Below are 19745 nucleotides of genomic sequence, written 5' to 3' on the forward strand. Positions count from 1 at the left end.
GTATTTATTGCCATTTTGTTTTTTGTTTTATGATTGTTTCTATACATTTCCTTTATCTTTTCTTCTCTTGCTATCTTCCATGTTTTGTTGGCTTTCTTTAGTGATATGCTTGGATTCCTTTCTCTCTCCCCCTCCTTCTCTCTCTCCCTCTCTCTTTTGCATATCTATTACTAGCTTTTGATTTTGGGTTACCATCTGTATTGTTTTCTGTTTTCTATTTCATTGGTTTTCACTTTAGTTTTTAATATTTTTTCTTCTGTTCACATTAGGCTTAATCAACTCTACTTTAGTTTTTAAGTTTTTTCACACATTTTTTTTTAAATTGCAGTTTTTTGGTGTAAATTTTTCCCTAAGTTCTTTTTTCGTGGCATCCCCCAAATCCTGATATGTTGTGTTTTGATTTTATTTGTGTTGAGTGTCCTATAAATGTTAATTAGATCCATGGTAACACATGGCTCCAAAGTTTCCTGGGGATAATCTCCACCCCAGTCAAGCCTAAAAGGAGAAAGAGTATGGAGAAAGGTGCTTGAGAGGTTTTTATGACATCACTTCCATTCAAATTCCATTGGTTAGAACTCCATCATATGGCTTCACCTAATGGTATGGGAAGCTAGGACACATAGTCTAGCTTTTTGCCTGGGAAGAAGAGGAAAATGTATTTGGACAAACAACCAGCAATCTCTTTCTATTTTCTGGAAGAGCTTGTATAAGATAAGAAATACTTGAATCATGGGTATACAGTAGAAATTGTAAAGTTATTGGGGCCTGCTGTTTTCTTTGGGGGAAATTTTGTAACTGCTGATTCAGTTTAATGGATACATGTTCATTTAGGTTTTCTATTACTTCTTGAGTCACTTTTTGTAAGTCACTTTTAGGTATATATAATTTTTATAAGTTTAAAAATAATTTGTTGAAAGTATTTTCTTATTTTAATCTCAGCTATACTTATAATTATGTTCTTTATTCATTTTAAATATTGTTTACTTATGCCTTTTTATTTGGTTATTAATCTAGCTAGAGATTCATCAATCTTATTAATCTTTACCAAAAATCTTAATTTTTATTTCATTAATTTTTTTTATTTATTTCCTTCCTCTATGTTATTTGGGCTTATTTTGCTGGTCTTTTTCAACTTGTAATTTGAGGAATAAGCTCATTATTTTTCAGCTTTCTTTTCTAATATATGCATTTAGGGCCATACATTTCCCTTGAATTTGGTTCTAGCTTTGTTGCTACAAGTATTTGTACATATCATTATTGGTTATTTGTATTTATTTTCAAACTTCCACTGATTTCTTTTTTAATGCATGAGTTATTTACAGTGTGATTTTAAGTTTCCAGAAGTATGGGAGCTTTTCTCAGGGTATATATTAGGTTATTAATTTCAAAATTAGTTGCATTATTTTCAGAGAATGTGGTATATGTAATAATGATTCTATAAAACTTGTTGAGTCTTGCTTCATGGCCTGGTGTATGCATGTGAAGCTTGAGATGTCTTCCTGTTTTTTATGTTATTAATTCCTTGCAACATTATCTCATTTACTTCTAATTCTAGTCATGTGAGATAGATAGTATGACTCCATTTTTCAGATAAGAACATTAAAAGCCAATCAGCAAAATGAGTAATTTTTCCATATTCACAGACAGGTCTGGTTAGTTTTCTAACCACTCAGAGCAGACACCAACTAAAAAAGTCAGTATGGTCAGTTTTTTATACTGGTTGCATATGAGCCTAGCTTATATCTTATTATAGATTTTTAAAATTTCAGGGCAAGGATTCATTCTTATTTAAATGACTTTTTATCCCTCACTTGGTGTATGAAACAGTATTCTACATATAAATGGTGTTCTAAAGAGACTGAAAGCTGGCAAAACCCTAAAAGAGTATAATAAACAGGTAATTTGGGAATAACTCAAAAAATAAAACAGGATTTTTAGTTCTGGAATGATTGCAAAAAGTAATCTGAAAACACTCCTGGTACAAATACCTAGTAGTTTTGGGAAAAGATATAGATATAAGTATATATAGGTAACATCTATATCTATCTATATCCCTTAAATACCTCAAGACAGAATCTAAATCTAAATAGATATGTTAAAGGATATATATATATATATATATGCACATATATATATGCAGTTAAAGGATATACATATATATACATATATATGCAGATTTATAGACATATAAAGATATATCCTTTATATCAATATATTTAGATGTATTTAGATATAGATAGATATGTTAAAGGATAGATGGGCTAAAGAAGAGAGACCTATAAAGGCAATAAAGGTTTAGACACATAAAGGGGAGGAAAACCAAGTGGATTTACTTTACTGATGCCAAGGCAAAAGAGAGAAAATGGCCACTAGTGGCCTTTTGATTTTTTGTGTTAATGGAGTTATTAATGCCTTGGAAATAGATGTGAAGAAATAGAAATTCTCATTTTAAGAGTTTAGGATGCAAATGGTAAGGAAAGGATCAATTGTATGCTGGAGGGTCTGCTGGGAGAGAGTTTTATTTATTTTAAGATAGAAGAATCATAACCTGATTTAAGACTTAATGTTCTTGCCTAGCTATCTCTTACTTGTTCAGTAAGATTCAGCTCAGGTGTTATCTCTAGAACAGTTTCTGCACTTGGTCAAACCGCTTCTGTTGTCTTAGCACTACCAAAACGTCATTATCATAGCACTTGGAATATTGTAATGAACATACCCATTTAAACATCTTGTCTCCTCCAGATTATAAACTCCATTATCATGTGTTATTTATCTTTGAATTACCAATTCTTGGCAAAGGTTTGGCAATAGAAAGTTCTCAAGTAATGTTTAACTAAACTCCGGAGCTTTTTAAAATTTACCCTACCTTTTTATAAATCTACCTGCATCCACATTTTGTACTTATTTCTTCTATTACAATGCCTAGATAGTTTTTAATTGCAAGTATTCCTTTTCACATGTATGGTCTTCCTACTAAACAACATACTTATTTTATCCATTTTTGTAATACTAGCATTTAGCACGGTGACTTTCATTCATTCATTGAATATTCAATCATTTCTGAGTAACCAGTCATTATTCTAAATTCTAAGAATACCATAGTAAGAAAGACTTATCTTCTGGTAGAGGAAGAGAGACAATAGACGATAAACCAGTAAGTAAAGAAAATTATTTATAATAGTTATTATTAAAGATAAACAAGGTGATGCGATACAGTAACTGCTGAAAGTAAGGATTCCTTACTTTAGACAGGATACTTAAGAGCAGAATCAAGAAAGTAAAAATACTATGTTTGTATATAATGTTTCTTTAAAATATAAATTGATTAAAACTTTAAAGTGAGAAGGAGATCTTAATGATCACAGAGTCCATCCAGTCTTTTTGTTTTACGGATGGATTTAGAGAGAAAGTGTGACTTGTTGAAGGTATTAACAAATATGTAATGTGTCTTTCTCTTGGTAAAGTGGCTTGGAAACTTTCAGATTCTTTATACCTCATTGGGATTTCCCTGAGATGTAAATGACCTGTTTAAATTAGGGAGTATGATGGTGTACCAATCACACCTATTTTCTTCCATAATGGAGATTTGGGGTGGGGGAGTGGAGTAAAGAAGAGGGCAGAGATCTGCAAGAGGAGACAGTTAACTATCTCCTCTGACAGTTGGGCTATCATCACAGTGATAACAATAGAGAAGGTTCTACAAGGAGACGTGTAATATCAGGAATTACATAGGTGTCAAGAATTACATAGGAAGCTTCAAATTATTTTTCCTGATTTTTCTAAGATACTCATGGTAGAAAATAGACACACACAGGTCTAGAGTGGAAAATAAAACTATAAGCCCTTACTCCAGGGATAACCAATGTTGATTGTTTTCCTTTTTTTTTTTTTTTTTTTTACAAAATTGAGACTACATATATGTATGTGTATTATATATACATATATAATTATAAATATATAACTAATTATAATTATACACACACACACACACACACACACACACCAGGAAAGTGAAAAGAAAAAGGAAAAGGACAAGGGATGACAAGCACCCATGTAATCTACTCAATGCATATTTTTTTGGTCATATAAGCTTCAGATATTTCATTTTTTAAAGAAATAAAACATTACAGATAAAGTCTATGTTCCATCCACAGTCCCATTCCCCTCATTCCCTCTCCAGAAACAGTAAATATCATGAATTTAATGTATTTTAATACTTCTATTATATTAATGTGCTTTAAAAATAGCATTATTTTATGTTTTCTTTTAATGTGCATACATGGAATCAGTACATAACTGGAATAATTGAATCCAAATTTATGGAAATTGCTTTTTCATTGAACATTATGTTTTTCAGTTCTATTCATGCTGATACATATATATCTAATTTATTCAAAGTTATAAGTGTTAGCCTTGATGAATTTTCACTGAACACACCTATATGACCAGCACCCAGCTCAAGAAACAGAATATTATTAGCATTCTTGAACTCCTCAGATAACTGTGTTTGAATTTTATGTTGGTCTTCTTTTGCCCAACATTATTTATGAAATTTATCTACTTTGTTGTGCATAGTAGTAGTTTTTTCTTTCCCACTGTTATAGAATATTAGCATCCATACTTAACTGGGTTTTTTTTCTGACAAAATCTAAAGATATTCCATGTCTCTTTTCCACCTGATCTAGATAAGGAAGGACCTTAGCAATTTTTAAATTACTATTGTTCCCTCGCTTAGTGGTTGTGTGCATTTAAGCAAGTCCCTTAAACTTATTTTGCCTCATCTGCTTCCTCATCCATAAAACGAAGAAATAACTATACTTAATTCAGAGTTGTTTGTGAGAATTAAATGAATTTAAATATATAATACATTGAACAATGCCTGGCATGTAGTATTTACTATATGAATATTAGATATTGCTATTGTTGTTGTTATTGACAAAAGGATAGACAACATGCATCAAGGGGAGAGAATAGAGAGTCTTAAAACTGACACTAATATAGCTATTTGATTTTTGACAATGGTACAAAGACAACTCAGTGAAAAAAGGATAGTCTTTTCAATAAACATATCCAAGGGGGGGGAGAAATTGACATATACTTTACGCAAAAAGTAATTCAAAATGAAGAATAAATTAAATGTAAAACATAAAACTATAACTCCTTTATAGGAAAATATAGGAGAAAATCTTTGTGGCCTCTTAGGCAAAGAGCTCTTAGATAGGACCCATAGTATAAGCCACACAAGCAAAAAGTTAATAAATTAGACATCACCAAAATGTAAAAGTTTTGCTCTGAGAAAGACACTCTTAAAATAGTTGAAAAGATAAGCCATAGACTTGGAGAAAATATTTCCAAATCACATATCTGACCAAGGACTTGAAGAATTGTAAAAAATCAGCAAAGATTTGAGTCAATTGTTCACTAAGGAAGATATATGGATGACAAATAAATGTGTGCAAAGATGCTCAACATCATTATTCACTAAGGAAATGCAAATTAAAACCACAGGGAGATACCACTGCACATCTATTAGAATACTTGAAATAAAACTAACACCAAGTGGTGGCAATGAATCAGAGCAAGTAGAACTGTCATAAAATGCTGTTGGGGAAGCAAGATGGTACCGACACTTTGGACAGCAGTTTGGCAGTTTTTTATACATTTAAATATATGGATTTATATATTTTTTAAAATGTTATTTTTGAGAAAGAGAGACAGGCAGACAGAGTGTGAGCAGGGTAGGGGCAGAGAGAGGGAGACAGAATCTGAAGCAGCCTCCAGACTCTGAGCCGTCAGCATAGAACCTGACACTGGGCTCAAACTCACAAACTGTGAGATCATGACCTGAGTGGAAGTTGGACACTTAACCGACTGAGCCCCTCAAGGGACCCCAATACATTTAAATATATACATGCTACATGACCCTACTGAAATAAAAACTTATGTTCAAACAAACACTTTTATGCAAATGTATAGTAGCTTTAATCTAACAACCCCAAACTGGAAACAACCACTGTCTCTCAGCTGGGGAATAAACAAACCTGGTACATCCGTAAAATGGGATGTTACTCAACAATAAAAAGAAATGAACTATTGATACATGCAGCAATGTGGGTGAATCTCAGATGCATTATGCTAAGTGAAAAAAGCCAGACTCAAAAGGCCACATGCTGTATGATTCCATTTATATGAAATTCTGGAAAAGGCAAAAGTATAAGGATAGAGAATGGGGATTGAAAATAAACAATGGTTGCCAGCAATTGGTGCTTGACCACTAAGAGGGAGTATGAGGAAATTTGGGGAGGTGATGAAAGTGTCATGTAACTTGGTTATGGTGATGTGATTAAACACTCTTTGGGGCGCCTGGGTGGCTCAGTCGGTTAAGCATCCGACTTCGGCTCAGGTCACGATCTCGCGGTATGTGAGTTGGAGCCCCGCGTCGGGCTCTGTGCTGACTGCTCAGAGCCTGGAGCCTGTTTCAGATTCTGTGTCTCCCTCTCTCTCTGACCCTCCCCCGTTCATGCTCTGTCTCTCTCTGTCTCAAAAATAAATAAACGTTAAAAAAAAAATTAAAAAAAAAAAAGAAAAAAAAACACTCTTTGTATTTGTCAAAACGTATGGAACCACACACACACACCCACCAATTAATTTTATTATGTATAAATTTAAAAAATTTTTAAAGTAAAATCCTTCTTAGGTTGTTGCTCCAGATACCTCTTCTCTGCTACTCTTCTATTCTTTTTTTTTGGAACCCATATTACTTTTAAATATACACTCCTAATCTTTTCCAAGTCTCATAATTTCTTTATATTTTTCGTTTCTTTATGTAACTTGGCAAGTTTCTCAGTCTTATCTTTCATTTTATTAATTGTGTTCAAAGAAGACTTTATCATGAAATTTTTTAATTTTTCATTTTCCAAGATTCCTTCTTGGTCTTTTAAAAAATTTTTTAATGTTTATTTATTTCTGAGAGAGAGGGAGCGAGCGTGCTCGAGGGGTTAGGGGCAGAGAGAGAGGGAGACACAGAATCCGAAGCAGGCTCCAGGTTCCATGCTGTCAGCTCAGAGCCCAATGTGAGCTCCAACTCATGAATCGCCAGATCATGACCTAAGCCAAAGTCAGAAGCTTAACTGACTGAACCACCCAGGCACCCCCTTCTTAGGTCTTTTATTGGTGGTTCAGGACTCCATTCCCACAGAGATTTTGTTACTATAGGGTCATTCACAGTACCAAAGGATGGTTTGATCTAGGTCTTGTCGCAATGATTTTCTCTGTTTCTTCTAGCTAATTCTTGCTTCCAGATCTCAGTGCTTCACATGCTTGTGATTTTAGCCTCTACTTATGTCTCTGTGTTGCTTTTCTTTCTTTCTTTTTTTTTTTGTCTATAGAAATTTTTATCTTTTTTTTTTTTCAAAGTTTTATTTCTTTAAGTAATCGCTACACCCCTCATAGGGCTCAAATTCATGACCCAGAAATAAAGAGTTGCATGCTCTTCCAACTGAGCCAGCCAGGCACCTCTAGAAATCTTTATCTTATATTTGAGTACAACTATTTCTTTTTCAATTTTTAAAAAATATGCATTTTATCTGTCTTGCTTTTATCATTGAATGCTATCTGATATTTCCTCATACCATTGTGCCAATGATTCTCAACTGGGGGCAGTTTTGCCCCCAGAATACATTTGCCTGGAGACATCTTTAGTACAATGCACAGGACAATCCTTACAACACATTATCTGGTCCAAAAGATAATTAGTATTGAAGTGGGGAAACCCTGCACTAAATAATTAAAGAATATGATATTTTTTATACGTAACATCATCATAACATATTTAAGTGACTTCCTAATGTGCACTTAAAAGGGTTTTTTTTTTGTGTTATAAGTATCACTTTTTGGTATAACTTTTTGGTACCATTAATTCCCAAATTTAGACATTTTTTGAACCCAAAGAAAACTAAGACTTGAGAGGCACCATCTTGGAAACTGGAAATTACTTAGGAAATAACAAAAGTATGGGAACAACAAAGTCTTTATCATGTCATATTTTTAGTGGAATTTATGATGTGTTCTCATATAAAGATCTTCATAAGTTTTATTTTACTTTTTAAATTTTTATTTAAATTCCAGTTAGTTAACATACAGTGTAATATTAGTTTCAGGCATATAATTTAGTGATTCAAAACTTTCATCCAACACCCAGTGCTCATCACAAGTGCACTCCTTAATCCCCATCACCTATTTAACCCATCACCCTACTCACCTCTCTTCTGGTAACCATCAGTTTGTATTCTATAGTTTTACATTTTTAAAGCCGTTTTTTCCCAGGTAACATGCAGTCAACCTTTGAGCAACATAGGTTGAACTGTGCAGGTCCACTTATAAGTTGATGATTTTTGATATAGTATAGGACTATCAGTGTATTTTCTCCTCATGATTTTCTTATTATTTTCTTTTCTCTAGCTTATTTATTGTAAGACTACAGTATGTAATACATACAACATACAAAATAGGTGTTAATTGACTATACATTGGTAAGGCTTCCTGTCAATAGTAAGCTATTGTTTATATATTTATATATGTAAGTAGTTAAGTTTTGAGGGAGTCAAAAGTTATATATGGATTTGTGACTATGCAGAGGTTGGTGCCCCTGACCCTCATGTAGTTCAAGGGTCAACTTTACTTTTAAATTGTTTTAAGGCCCTTCATGTTGTATACAGCTTTCTGTGAAAGTTTCCCACAACTTGCTTTATTTTTAGGTATCAGATACCAGAATCTTAATAAATACTTGACCAACTTGACTATAATTACATCATGTATTCTTTAGTTTTAATTCTTTTCAATATATACCAGTATCAAGATGATTGGTAGTAGGGATAATAGGAAAAAAACAAAATAAAAACAAAAACAAAGGATTGGCTTTAATCTGCTGCCTAATCTCAATTCAGGTCCTTCTCTTACGTGGACCTCAATTTTATCATCTGTAAAATGAAAGAGTTATACCATATAATTCCAATAGGCTTTTCCAATTATAAACTTGCAAGTTTGTCTCCTGACCTCCTGATTAATGTCTTAACACTACACTGTGTACTATCTTTTGAAATACTATGTCATTTAATTTTACATGGAGAATGAAGATATAGGCATGAAATAATCTTTTATAATTTATTTGTATAGGTTTTTTAAACCCTTAACCTATTTGTTATTTTATTGTTATTATTTTATATTGTTTTTTATATATTGATTTACATTGCTATTATTTTATGTTGCTTTTATTTAACTTTTGGCCATCATCTTTTATTGTTCCTAGGATAAAATGGCGATAAGACAAAGATTTCTAAAATAATTTGAAGTTTCTCACATTTGTTCTTTATTACCCCCATCTACTTTCTTGTAGTGATTGATAATACAAATTTTCTTTTATTTTTTTATTTGAGAGAGAGTGTGTGTGTGTGAGCAGGGGGGAGGGGCAGAGGGAGAGAGAGAAAGAATCTCAAGCAGTCTCCATGCTCAGAATGGAGCCTGACACAGGGCTTAATCCCACAACCCTGGGATCATGACCTGAGCCGAATCCGAGTTGGGTGCTCAACCTACTGAGCCACCCAGGTGCCCCAGATAATACAAATTTTAAAATGAGAAGTGTCTTATTTAGAGGACTGCAAAGAATGATACTGAAAAGATAACAAAAGATTCACAACTGGACTGGGAAAGGAAAAAGCTAGATAAGAAAAAAAGAGGTGATGGCTGTACAAAAACAAACAAAATTTAGGTATCAAATCCAAGCAGAGTCAAAGACATGTGCCCTGACCCTAATCATCATGAGGCCCTGTGTAAATCTCAAATTCAGAGTCTTGAAATTTGTTATAATTGCACAGGACCCTAAAATTCAAGTCTCCCAACTTCCTGGTTAATGTCTTAATACTACACTACGTAATATCTTTTGAAATACTTTGTTACATAATTTTACCTGGAGAATGAAGATATATGTATGAAATAATCTTTTATCATTTATTTGTATAGGTTTTTTAAACCCCTTAACCTATTTTCTGGCTGCTGGTGCTGTTACTTTGGGAATTGGTTTCTTTGCTTTGGCATCAGCTTTGTGGTTCCTGATTTGCAAACGAAGGTAAGGTTTATTAAATATTTAACTTCTTTCCCCTTAAAAATCCAATGAAAGACTTTTTCAAATGGTACTAAATAACTATAATAGTGTAGATTCTATAATTTGAGGTTTGGTTACAGACTCTTTGATTGGGGAGGAAAATCTTTACATGTTTAAAATAGCCTGGAAAGAGAAGTCCTACTAGAATAATAGTATAAGTACTATCATAGCAGTCTTCATGCATTAAAATTTTAAGGAATAATGAGATATATTTTATTCTTTGGAAGACATGGGTTCAAATTATAAGGCTTGACACTAAAAAATTTTTTGATTTCTAATTTAGAAACATTTAACATTTCTAATGTTAAAAACATTACCAACATGGAAAAACTCTCTTTCTTTAGGAGATATTTAAGATAAGAGCTGACAGAATGCCCTGGTATAGTCTAAATATAGTCTTTTTCCAGAGACAGAAAACCCTAAAATTTGGTGGTTTTGAATATTTAGTTCAGTATTTGCTTTGTTTGATGCTTAAAAATGTAAATTTTAACATGTTCTTGCACATACTCTTCCAATATTCCCTATTTCAGCAAATTAATGCATATTATCTGTTCACTTGCACAGGTCAGAAAACTAGAAAATCTTCACTTATTCATTCTTTTAACAAATATTTATTGGGTGCCTGCCATTGTTCTAGGGACTGAGGATACAACTGTGAACAAGTCAGACAGGATTCCTGTTTCATAGACTAGCAGTGCCATTGGGAGGAGACAGATAATGAAAAATAAAGTGGTCAAGGAATGTCTCTTCAAGTGAGTGGTATTTAATCTGAGATCTGAGTCAAAAGAAAGAGCCAGACATTTGAAGACTTTGTCAGAGAGCTTTCTAAGCTGAAGGGATAGCAAGTACACAAACCCCAAATGGTAATGTTCTTGGTATTGTTCAGTAAAGGGAAAGAAGGCTAGTGTGAATAGACTATACTGAGTGAGGGAAATAATGATGAGATTGAAGATGTAGATAAGGGCCAGATCAAATAGGATGTTGTAGGCTAGAAATGGAGTTTGATTTTATTTATTGTGCCATCATAAGGTTTTAAGCAGGGGAATAATATTATCAGCATAATAATGGCTAACACTGAGTGCTTACTACATACTAGGCACTGTTCTAAGTGCTTTGTATGTGATCTCATTTAGACTTCATAACCACCCCATGAGGTAGCAGTAATATCATCCCCCTTTTAAGGACACTATAATGTCACCTATAGATGATTTACATTTTTGTAACACTCTTTAAAATTTTAGATATAATTTACATAAAATAAAGTACATAGATTTTAAATGTATGATGATGAATTTCAGCAAATATATTCCCATGTATTTACAGCCTCAGTCAAAATATACAAATTTCCATCACCCTGTAAATTTCCCTCATGCTCCTTTCCAGGCATCACTCCCCACCTCCCACCCAAAAGCAATCATTATCCTGATTTTTATTACCATAGATTAATTTTGTCTAGTCTTGAATTTCATTCAAATAGAATCATAGAATCATATGGACTTTTTTATGTCTACTTTTTTTTCATTTAACATATTTTTGAGATTCATGCATGTTGTTGTATTTATGTGTATTCCATTCTTTTTACTAATGAGTAGTATTTCAGTGTATAAATATACCTCAGTTTACTTATTCTGTTAATGGACATTTGGGTCATTTCCAGTTTTTAGTTATTAGGAATAAGGCTGCTATGAACATTCTTGTATAAATATTTTTGTACATGTGTTTTCACTTCTCTTGGGTAAATACCTAAGAGTGGAATTGCTGGATCATATAGTTAACTTTATAGCAAATTGCTAAAGAGTTTTCCAAAGTGGGTACTTACTCCAACCAGCAATGTATGAGAGTTCTGATTCATATTTTTAAAAGATTTTTCTTACTTCTCTGTGAAGCCTAAATTTTAACTGAGCAAGAGTGAAAGCAGAGAGCTTTAGGAGGCTATTTCATAGTTCAGGTCAGAGATGATAGTGTCTTGGACTAATATGGAAGTAAAGGATATGGAAAGAAGGGGTTGGATTGGGGATGTGTTTTGCAGGTAAAGTTAGCAGGGCTTGCTGATAGGTTGGATGAGGTAAGGAAAGATAAGTGAAATGACAGAATTAATGCTAACATCTACGTTTTTACCATGAGGAACTGAGTAGTTGATCATGTCATTTGCTGAAATGAAAAGATGATTAGAAAGAGGAGCAGGCTGAGGGAATAGTGATAAACTAGGAATTAATCCAAATTATATCTTGGATAAAAGTTTGAAAGTCTATTGGACATCCATTAGAAATGTCAAATCCTCAGATATACATGTAGGAACTTTTAGGAGAGAAGTCAAGCCTGAATATATAGGGTATCAATTAATAGAGGGTATCTAAGTTTATAGAACTGGGTGAGACTAACCAGGGAGTGATTGCTGGAAGGGAAGAGAAGAACTTCGGACTGTGCCCTTCAGCCCACCAACATTTAGAAATATAGCAAAACAATAGAAGAGTCAATATTTAACCGGAAAAACAGAAAGGTACACTGTCAAGGAAGTCAAAATTAGGAAATGTTTCAAGGGTGCTGGGAAGATGGCAGAGTAGGAAGATCCTAAGCATACCCCCATCCCATATTTACAGCTAGATATCACTCATATCTAAGTCAATAAACCAGAAAGAGATCCAAAGACTGGCAGAACAACCTCCCCAACTAAATGTGGAGAAGCTGTATCAGAGAAACTAGGAAATGCAGAAACTGTGGTCAAGAGTTGCCCACAGGAGGGAGAGAGCTGTGGTTATGGAGAGGGGAAAATACCAGGAAGCCCACACAGGGAAAGCAAATCCCCATAAGTCTGGCTTTGAAAACCAACAGGGCTGAATTCTGTGAGATTGTATAACCAGCACAACTTGGAGCCTGGAGTTTTCAACGTCAGAGGGCAAGTGATAGCTGGGTGTCTGCCCTCAAAGCAACAACAGCCTGAGGAGAGGCAACATAGAAGCAACAGCTTGAAGAATGGGAGGGAGATCTGTTTCTACTGATTTCAGAGCTTATTGGGGGATTTCTCTGGGAACAAAGGAGTTGGCAGGTGCCATTTTCCTCCCCTGCCCCCAAACATAAACACAGAGCCATCTGGGAGGGGTGGCACTGCACAGGCACTTGCTACCTAACCTGCTAGTACTGTGCCCTGCCCAAAAATTCTTCTGAGGACTCACCAACTCCAAGCTTGCTGTCTCAGCTCTGGACCCAGTGCAGCTTTTGTTAATGCTATGCACACTGCACCCACCCACTGCCTGTACATGCTGTGCTCCTGCAGCCACCACACGTTGGAGGGTCCAACTTAGGACTAGTAGCTCAGTGCAAATTTTGCTAACATCACATGTGCCCCACCCAGCTGCCAAGCACCCCCCACCCCCGCTTTGGCTGCCACCACTACACCCTCCCACTAGGCTGTGGGAGGTTCAGCCTAGGACTAAGGGTTGGGTACAAATTTTGCTAACACCACCGCCCTGCCCCCACATCCTTCTGCTGTCACACCCCCAGAGCTGGCCTACCTGGACCTCATTAACATTGCAGAGAGCAAGCACAGCCCACAATAGGCAAAAAGTCAGGGCAGACATCTGGACTGAAATGAAAAGCGACTCAGACACAATAGCAGGATGCAGGCAACACACATAGGAGACTCCTCTGAAGAGCCAGGTTCTGGTGAACAGGGAATACTGCACTGCGGGACACTACAGGACCTCTTCTTCATAAAGCCACTACTTTCAAGAGCAGAAGACACAGCTGACTCCTAACACATAAGAAACAGACACAGAAGGTTAGACAAAATGAGGAGACAGAGAAATATGTCTCAAATGAAAAAACAAAACAAAATCACAGCAGGAAGTTTAAGTGAAAGAGAAATAAATCATATGCCTGATACAAAATTTAAAGTAATGAACTTAAGATAGTCACTGGACTTCAAAAAATGGTGGAAGACACCAGTAAAAACCTTGAAAAAAGGATAAAAAATAATATATCAGAGATGAAGAACAGAATACATGAAATTAAAAATACAATAGATGGAATAAATAGTAGGCTACAGGAAGCAGAGGAACATATCAGTGATGTGGAGGATAGAATAAAGGAAAGTAATCAAGCTGAATAGGTGAGAGACAAATACTGCATGATGAGAATAGACATTGCCTCCCAGCCTTTGGGCTAAGATAAAGTGAAGAACAGACTTATATAACTCAGTGGCTCCATCAAGCACAATTACTTTCATATTAGAAGGATCCCAGAAGAAGAAAGAGAAAGGGGGGGAGGGACAAAAATGTATTTGAAGAAATAATATCTGAAAACTTCCTAAATCTGGGGAGGGAAACAGAGATCCAAATACAGGAGGCACAGAGATCCCCTAACAAATTCAACCCAAGAAGGTCCACACCAAGACACATAGTAATTAAAATGTCAAAAAAAAAGTGATAAAGAATGTTAAAGGTGCAAGAGAAAAGAAGATAGCTACTTACAAAGGAAAGCCCATTAAGCTATAAGCTGATTTTTCAGCAGAAACTTTGCAGGCCAGAAGGGATTGACATGATATATTCAAAGTGCTCAAAAGGAAAAATTTGCAGCCAAGAATACTCTATCCAGCATGGCTATCACTCAGAATAGAAGGAGAGATAGTTTCTCAGACAAACAAAAGTCAAAAGAACTCATGATCACTATACCAGCCCTACAAGAAATGTTAAAAGAATGGAAAAGCGAAAAGCATAAGTAAGAATAAGAAACACAGGAATCACAAAATAAAAGGGTGTAAAAATGATACCAAATATCTGAAGCATGGAGGGGAGAGGAGTAAAGAATGAGTTAAAAAATAAGTGAAAATCAGCTAAATATGGACTGCTATATGCAAAAGATGTTATATATAAATCTAATGGTAACCAAAAGTCAAAAAACAGTAATAGAAACACAATAAATGAAGAGTAAGGAACCTAAGTATATCACTAAAAAAAGCCCAGCAAACCATGAAGGAGAGAAAAAAAAAAGAAAGGATCAGATAAAAACTACAAAACAACCACAAAACAAGTAACAAAATGGCAATAAATACATATCTATCAGTGATTACTTTGAATATAAAACTTCCAATCAAAATACATATGGTGGTGTGGGGCGCCTGGGTGGCTCAGTTGGTTGAGCGTCCGACTTCGGCTCAGGTCACGATCTCGCGGTCCGTGAGTTCGAGCCCCGCGTCAGGCTCTGGGCTGATGGCTCAGAGCCTGGAGCCTGCTTCCGATTCTGTGTCTCCCTCTCTCTCTGCCCCTCCCCCGTTCATGCTCTGTCTCTCTCTGTCTCAAAAATAAATAAATGTTAAAAAAAATTAAAAAAAAAATACATATGGTGAAAGAATGGATAAAAAAACAAGACCCATCTATAGGCTGCCTACCAAGACTCATTTCAGACTGAAAGACACCTGAAGATTGAAAGTGAGGGGATGGAGAAACAGTCATCATGCAAATGGATGTCAAAAGAAAGCCAGAGTAGCAATACTTATATCAGACAAAATGACTTTAAAACAAAGTCTGCAATAAGAAACAAAAAAAGACACTATATACTAAGAGAGGGAAAATCCAACAAGAAGGTAGAACAATTGTAAATATTTACGCACCCAACATGGAAACATCCAAATACATAAAACAGTTAATAACAAACATAAAGGAAATGATCAATAGTAATATAATAATATTAGGAGACTTTGACACATGACTTTCATCAATGGACAGATCATCCAAACAGAAAATCAATAAAGAAACTGACAGAATGATACACTGGACCAGTTGGATTTAACAGGTATATTCAGAACATTCCATCCTAGAACAGCAGAATACACATTCTTTTTAAGTGCACATGGAACATTCTCTAGAATAGATCACATATTAAGACATAAAACAAGCCTCAACAAATTCAAAAAGATTGAAGTCACACCATGCATCTTTTCTGACCACAACACTATGAAATTAGAAATAAACCACAAAGAAAAAAAGTCTGGAAAGACCACAAATACGTGGAGATTAAATAACATGCTACTAAACAATGAATGGGTCAACAAATCAAAGAAATAAAAAGCACACAGAAACAAATGAAAATGAAAACACAGAATTCCTAGATCTTTGGGATGCAGCAAAAGTGATTGTAAGAGGGAAGTTTAGAGCAATATAGGCCTACATTATGAGGCAAGAAAAATCCCAAATAAACAACCTAACCCACACGTAAAAGGCTAAAAAAGAACAACAAACAAAACTAAAACCAATAGAAGGAAGGAAATAATAATAAAGATTAGAACAAAGATAAATGATATAGAAACTAAAAAAGCAAACAAACAAACAAAAAACAGAACAATAGAACAGATCAATGAAACGAGGAGCTGGTTCTTTGAAAAGTTCAATAAAATTGATGAACCCTTAGTGAGACTCATCTAAAAAATAAAGAAATAAAAGAGAGAAAGAAAGGACTCAAAATCACCAATGAAAGAGGAGAAATAATAACCAACACCCCAGAAACACAAATAATTTTAAGAGAGTATTGGGGCACCTGGGTGGCTCAGTTGGTTAAGTGTCTTACTTTGGCTCAGGTCATGATCTTGCAGTTTGTGGGTTTGAGCTCTGCGTTAGGCTCTGTGCTGAGAGCTCAGAGCCTGAAACCTACTTTGGATTCTGTGTGTCCCTCTCTCTCTACCCCTCCCCCGCTCACGCTCTGTCTCTCTCTCTCTCTCTCTCTCTCTCAAAAATAAAATATACATTTAAAAATTTTAAAAATTCTGAGAATATTATGAAAAACCATATGCCAACAAATTAGACAACCTAGAAGAAATGGATAAATTCCTAGAAACATAACCCACCAAAACTGAAGCACAAAGAAACAGAAAATTTGAACAGACCTATTACCAGTAAGGTGATTGAATCAGTAATCAAAAAACTCCCAAAAACAATAGTCCAGGACCAGACTAGTTCACAGGAGAATTCTACCAAACACTGAAAGAAGAGTTAATAACCTGTTCTACTCAAACTATTCTAAAACATAGAAGAAGGAAAACTTCCACATTCATTCTATGAAGCCAGCATTATCCTAATACAAAAACCAAATAAAGACACCACCAAAAAAAAAAAAAAAAAAAAAAAAAAGGAGAACTACAGGCCAATCTCCCTAATGAACATAAATGTAAAAATCCTCAACAAACAGAATCCAACAATACATTAAAACAGTCATTCACACCACGACCAAGTGGGATTTATTCCTGGGATGCAAATGTTGTTCAATATTTGCAAAATAATCAACACGATACATCCCATCAACAAAAGAAAGGATAAAAACTGTGTGATCATCTCAATAGACACAGAAAAAGCACTTGACAAACAACATGATAAAAACCCTCAAAAAAATATGTTTAGAGGGAACATACCTCAACCTAATAAAGACCATATATGAAAAATACACAGCTAACATCATCCTCAATGGGGGAAAACAGAGCTTTCCTTCTAAGATCAGGAACAAGATAAGGATTCCATTCTCATCTCTTTTATTCAACATGGTATTGGAAGTCCTCGCCTTGGAAATTAGACAACGAAAAGAAATAAAAGGCATCCAGATTGGTAAGAAAGAAGTAAAACTGTAAGTATTTTCAGATGACACGATACTATATATAGAAAACCCTAAAGACTTTGCAAAAAACAACTACAAAAACTGATAAATGAATTTAGTAAAGTCACAGGATACAAAATCAATGTACAGAAATCTGTTGCATTTTTTAAATGTTTATTTTTGGGAGACAGAACGCGCAAGTGGGGGAGAGGCTGAGAGACAGGGGGACAGAGGATCTGAAGTGGGCTCTGCACTGAGAGCAGAGAGCCCAATGAGGGGTTGAACTCATGAACTATGAGATCATGACCTGAGCCAAAGTTGGATGCTTAACCAATTGAGCCATCCAGGTGCCCCTGTTGCATTTTTATACACTAGGAATGAAGCAGCAGAAAGTCAAATTAAGAAAACAATCCTGTTTATCATTACATCAAAAATCATAAGATACCTAGGGGTGCCTGGGTGGCTCAGTTAGTTAAGTGTCCAACTTTGGCACAGGTCATGATCTCACAGTTCGTGAGTTTGAGCCCGCATCAGGCTCTGTGCTGACAGCGTGGAGCCTAGAGCCTACTTTGAATTCTGTGTCTCCCTCTCTTCCTGTCCCTCCCCAGCTAGCACTCTGTCTATCTCTTAAAAATAAAGAAACATTTAGAAAAATAAAAAAAAATTAAAGATGACACAAAAATGGAAAGACATTCCATGCTCATCGATTGGAAGAACAATTATTGTTAAAATGCCAATACTACCCAAAGCAATCTACAGACTTAATTCAATTCCTATCAAAATACCAACAACATTTTTCACAGAACTAGAACAAAAAATCATAAAATTTATATGGAACCATGAAAGACCCTGAATAGCCAAAGCAATTTTGAAAAAGAAAAGCAAAGCTGGAGGTATCACAATTCTAGAATTCAACTTATATTACCAAAATGCAGTAATCAAAACGGTATGGTATTAGCACAAAAATAGACACATAGATTAATGGAACAGAATAGAAAACACAGAAATAAACCTACAATTTTGTGGTCAGTTAATCTCCGACAAAGCAGTAAAGAATATCCAATGGGAACAAGACAGTCTGTTCAATAAATTGTGTTGGGGGGGTGCCTGGGTGGCTCAGTTGGTTGAGCGGCCGACTTCGGCTCAGGTCATGATCTCACGGTCCGTGAGTTCGAGCCCCGCGTCGGGCTCTGTGCTAACAGCTCAGAGCCTGGAGCCTGTTTTGGATTCTGTCTCCCTCTCTTTGACACTCCCCCATTCATGCTCTGTCTCTCTCTGTCTCGAAAACAAATAAACGTTAAAAAAATCGTTAAAAAAAAAATAAATTGTGTTGGGAAAACTGGACAGCCACATGAAAAAGAATGAAACTAGACCACTTTGTGATACCATACACCAAAATAAATTCAAAATGGATTAAAGACATAAATGTGAGATTTTAAACCATGAAAATCCTAGGAGAGAGGACAAACAGTAATTTCTCTGACATTGGCCATAGCAACATTTTTCTAGATATGTCTCCTGAGGCAAGGAAAATAAAAGAAAAAATAAGCTATTGGGACTACCTCAAAATGAAAAGCTTCTGCACAGCAAAGGAAATAATAAACAAAACTAAATGGCAACCTACCAAATGGGAGATGATATTGCAAATGACATATCTGATGAAGGGTTGGTATCCAAAATATATAAAGAAGTTATACAACTAGACACCCCAAAACCAAATAATCCAATTAAAAATGAGCAGAAGACACAAACAGACATTTCTCCAAAGAAGTCAGCCAGATGGCCAAGAGACACATGGAAGGATCCTCAACACCACTCATCATCAAGGAAATACAAATCAAAACCACAATGAGATATCACCTCACACCTGTCAGAATGGCTAAAATCAAAAACACAAAAAAACAAAAGGTGTTGGCAAGGATGTGAAGAAAAAGGAACCCTCCTGCACTGTTGGTGGGAATGCAAACTGGTACAACCACTGTGGAAAACAGTATGGCAGTTCCTCAAA

General features: G+C 35.1%; 1 protein-coding gene across 2 annotated transcripts in view; it reads left to right on the top strand.

Annotated features, from left to right (window-relative positions):
* Positions 1-560: 560 nt before the first annotated feature.
* CC1H1orf185 (chromosome C1 C1orf185 homolog) overlaps positions 561-19745 on the top strand; it is a 35220-nt gene continuing 16035 nt past the window's right edge. Inside the window, exons 1-2 of one of the 2 annotated variants that reach the window (XM_007077225.3) lie at positions 561-600; positions 10018-10123. In XM_007077225.3, coding sequence (XP_007077287.1) covers positions 585-600; positions 10018-10123 — 122 coding nt within the window. In that variant the 5' untranslated portion in view covers positions 561-584. The other variant, XM_042997140.1, reaches the window with a different exon arrangement.

This window comes from Panthera tigris, chromosome C1 (genome assembly GCF_018350195.1).
Source record: "Panthera tigris isolate Pti1 chromosome C1, P.tigris_Pti1_mat1.1, whole genome shotgun sequence".
In the NCBI taxonomy this organism is placed as follows: domain Eukaryota; kingdom Metazoa; phylum Chordata; class Mammalia; order Carnivora; family Felidae; genus Panthera; species Panthera tigris.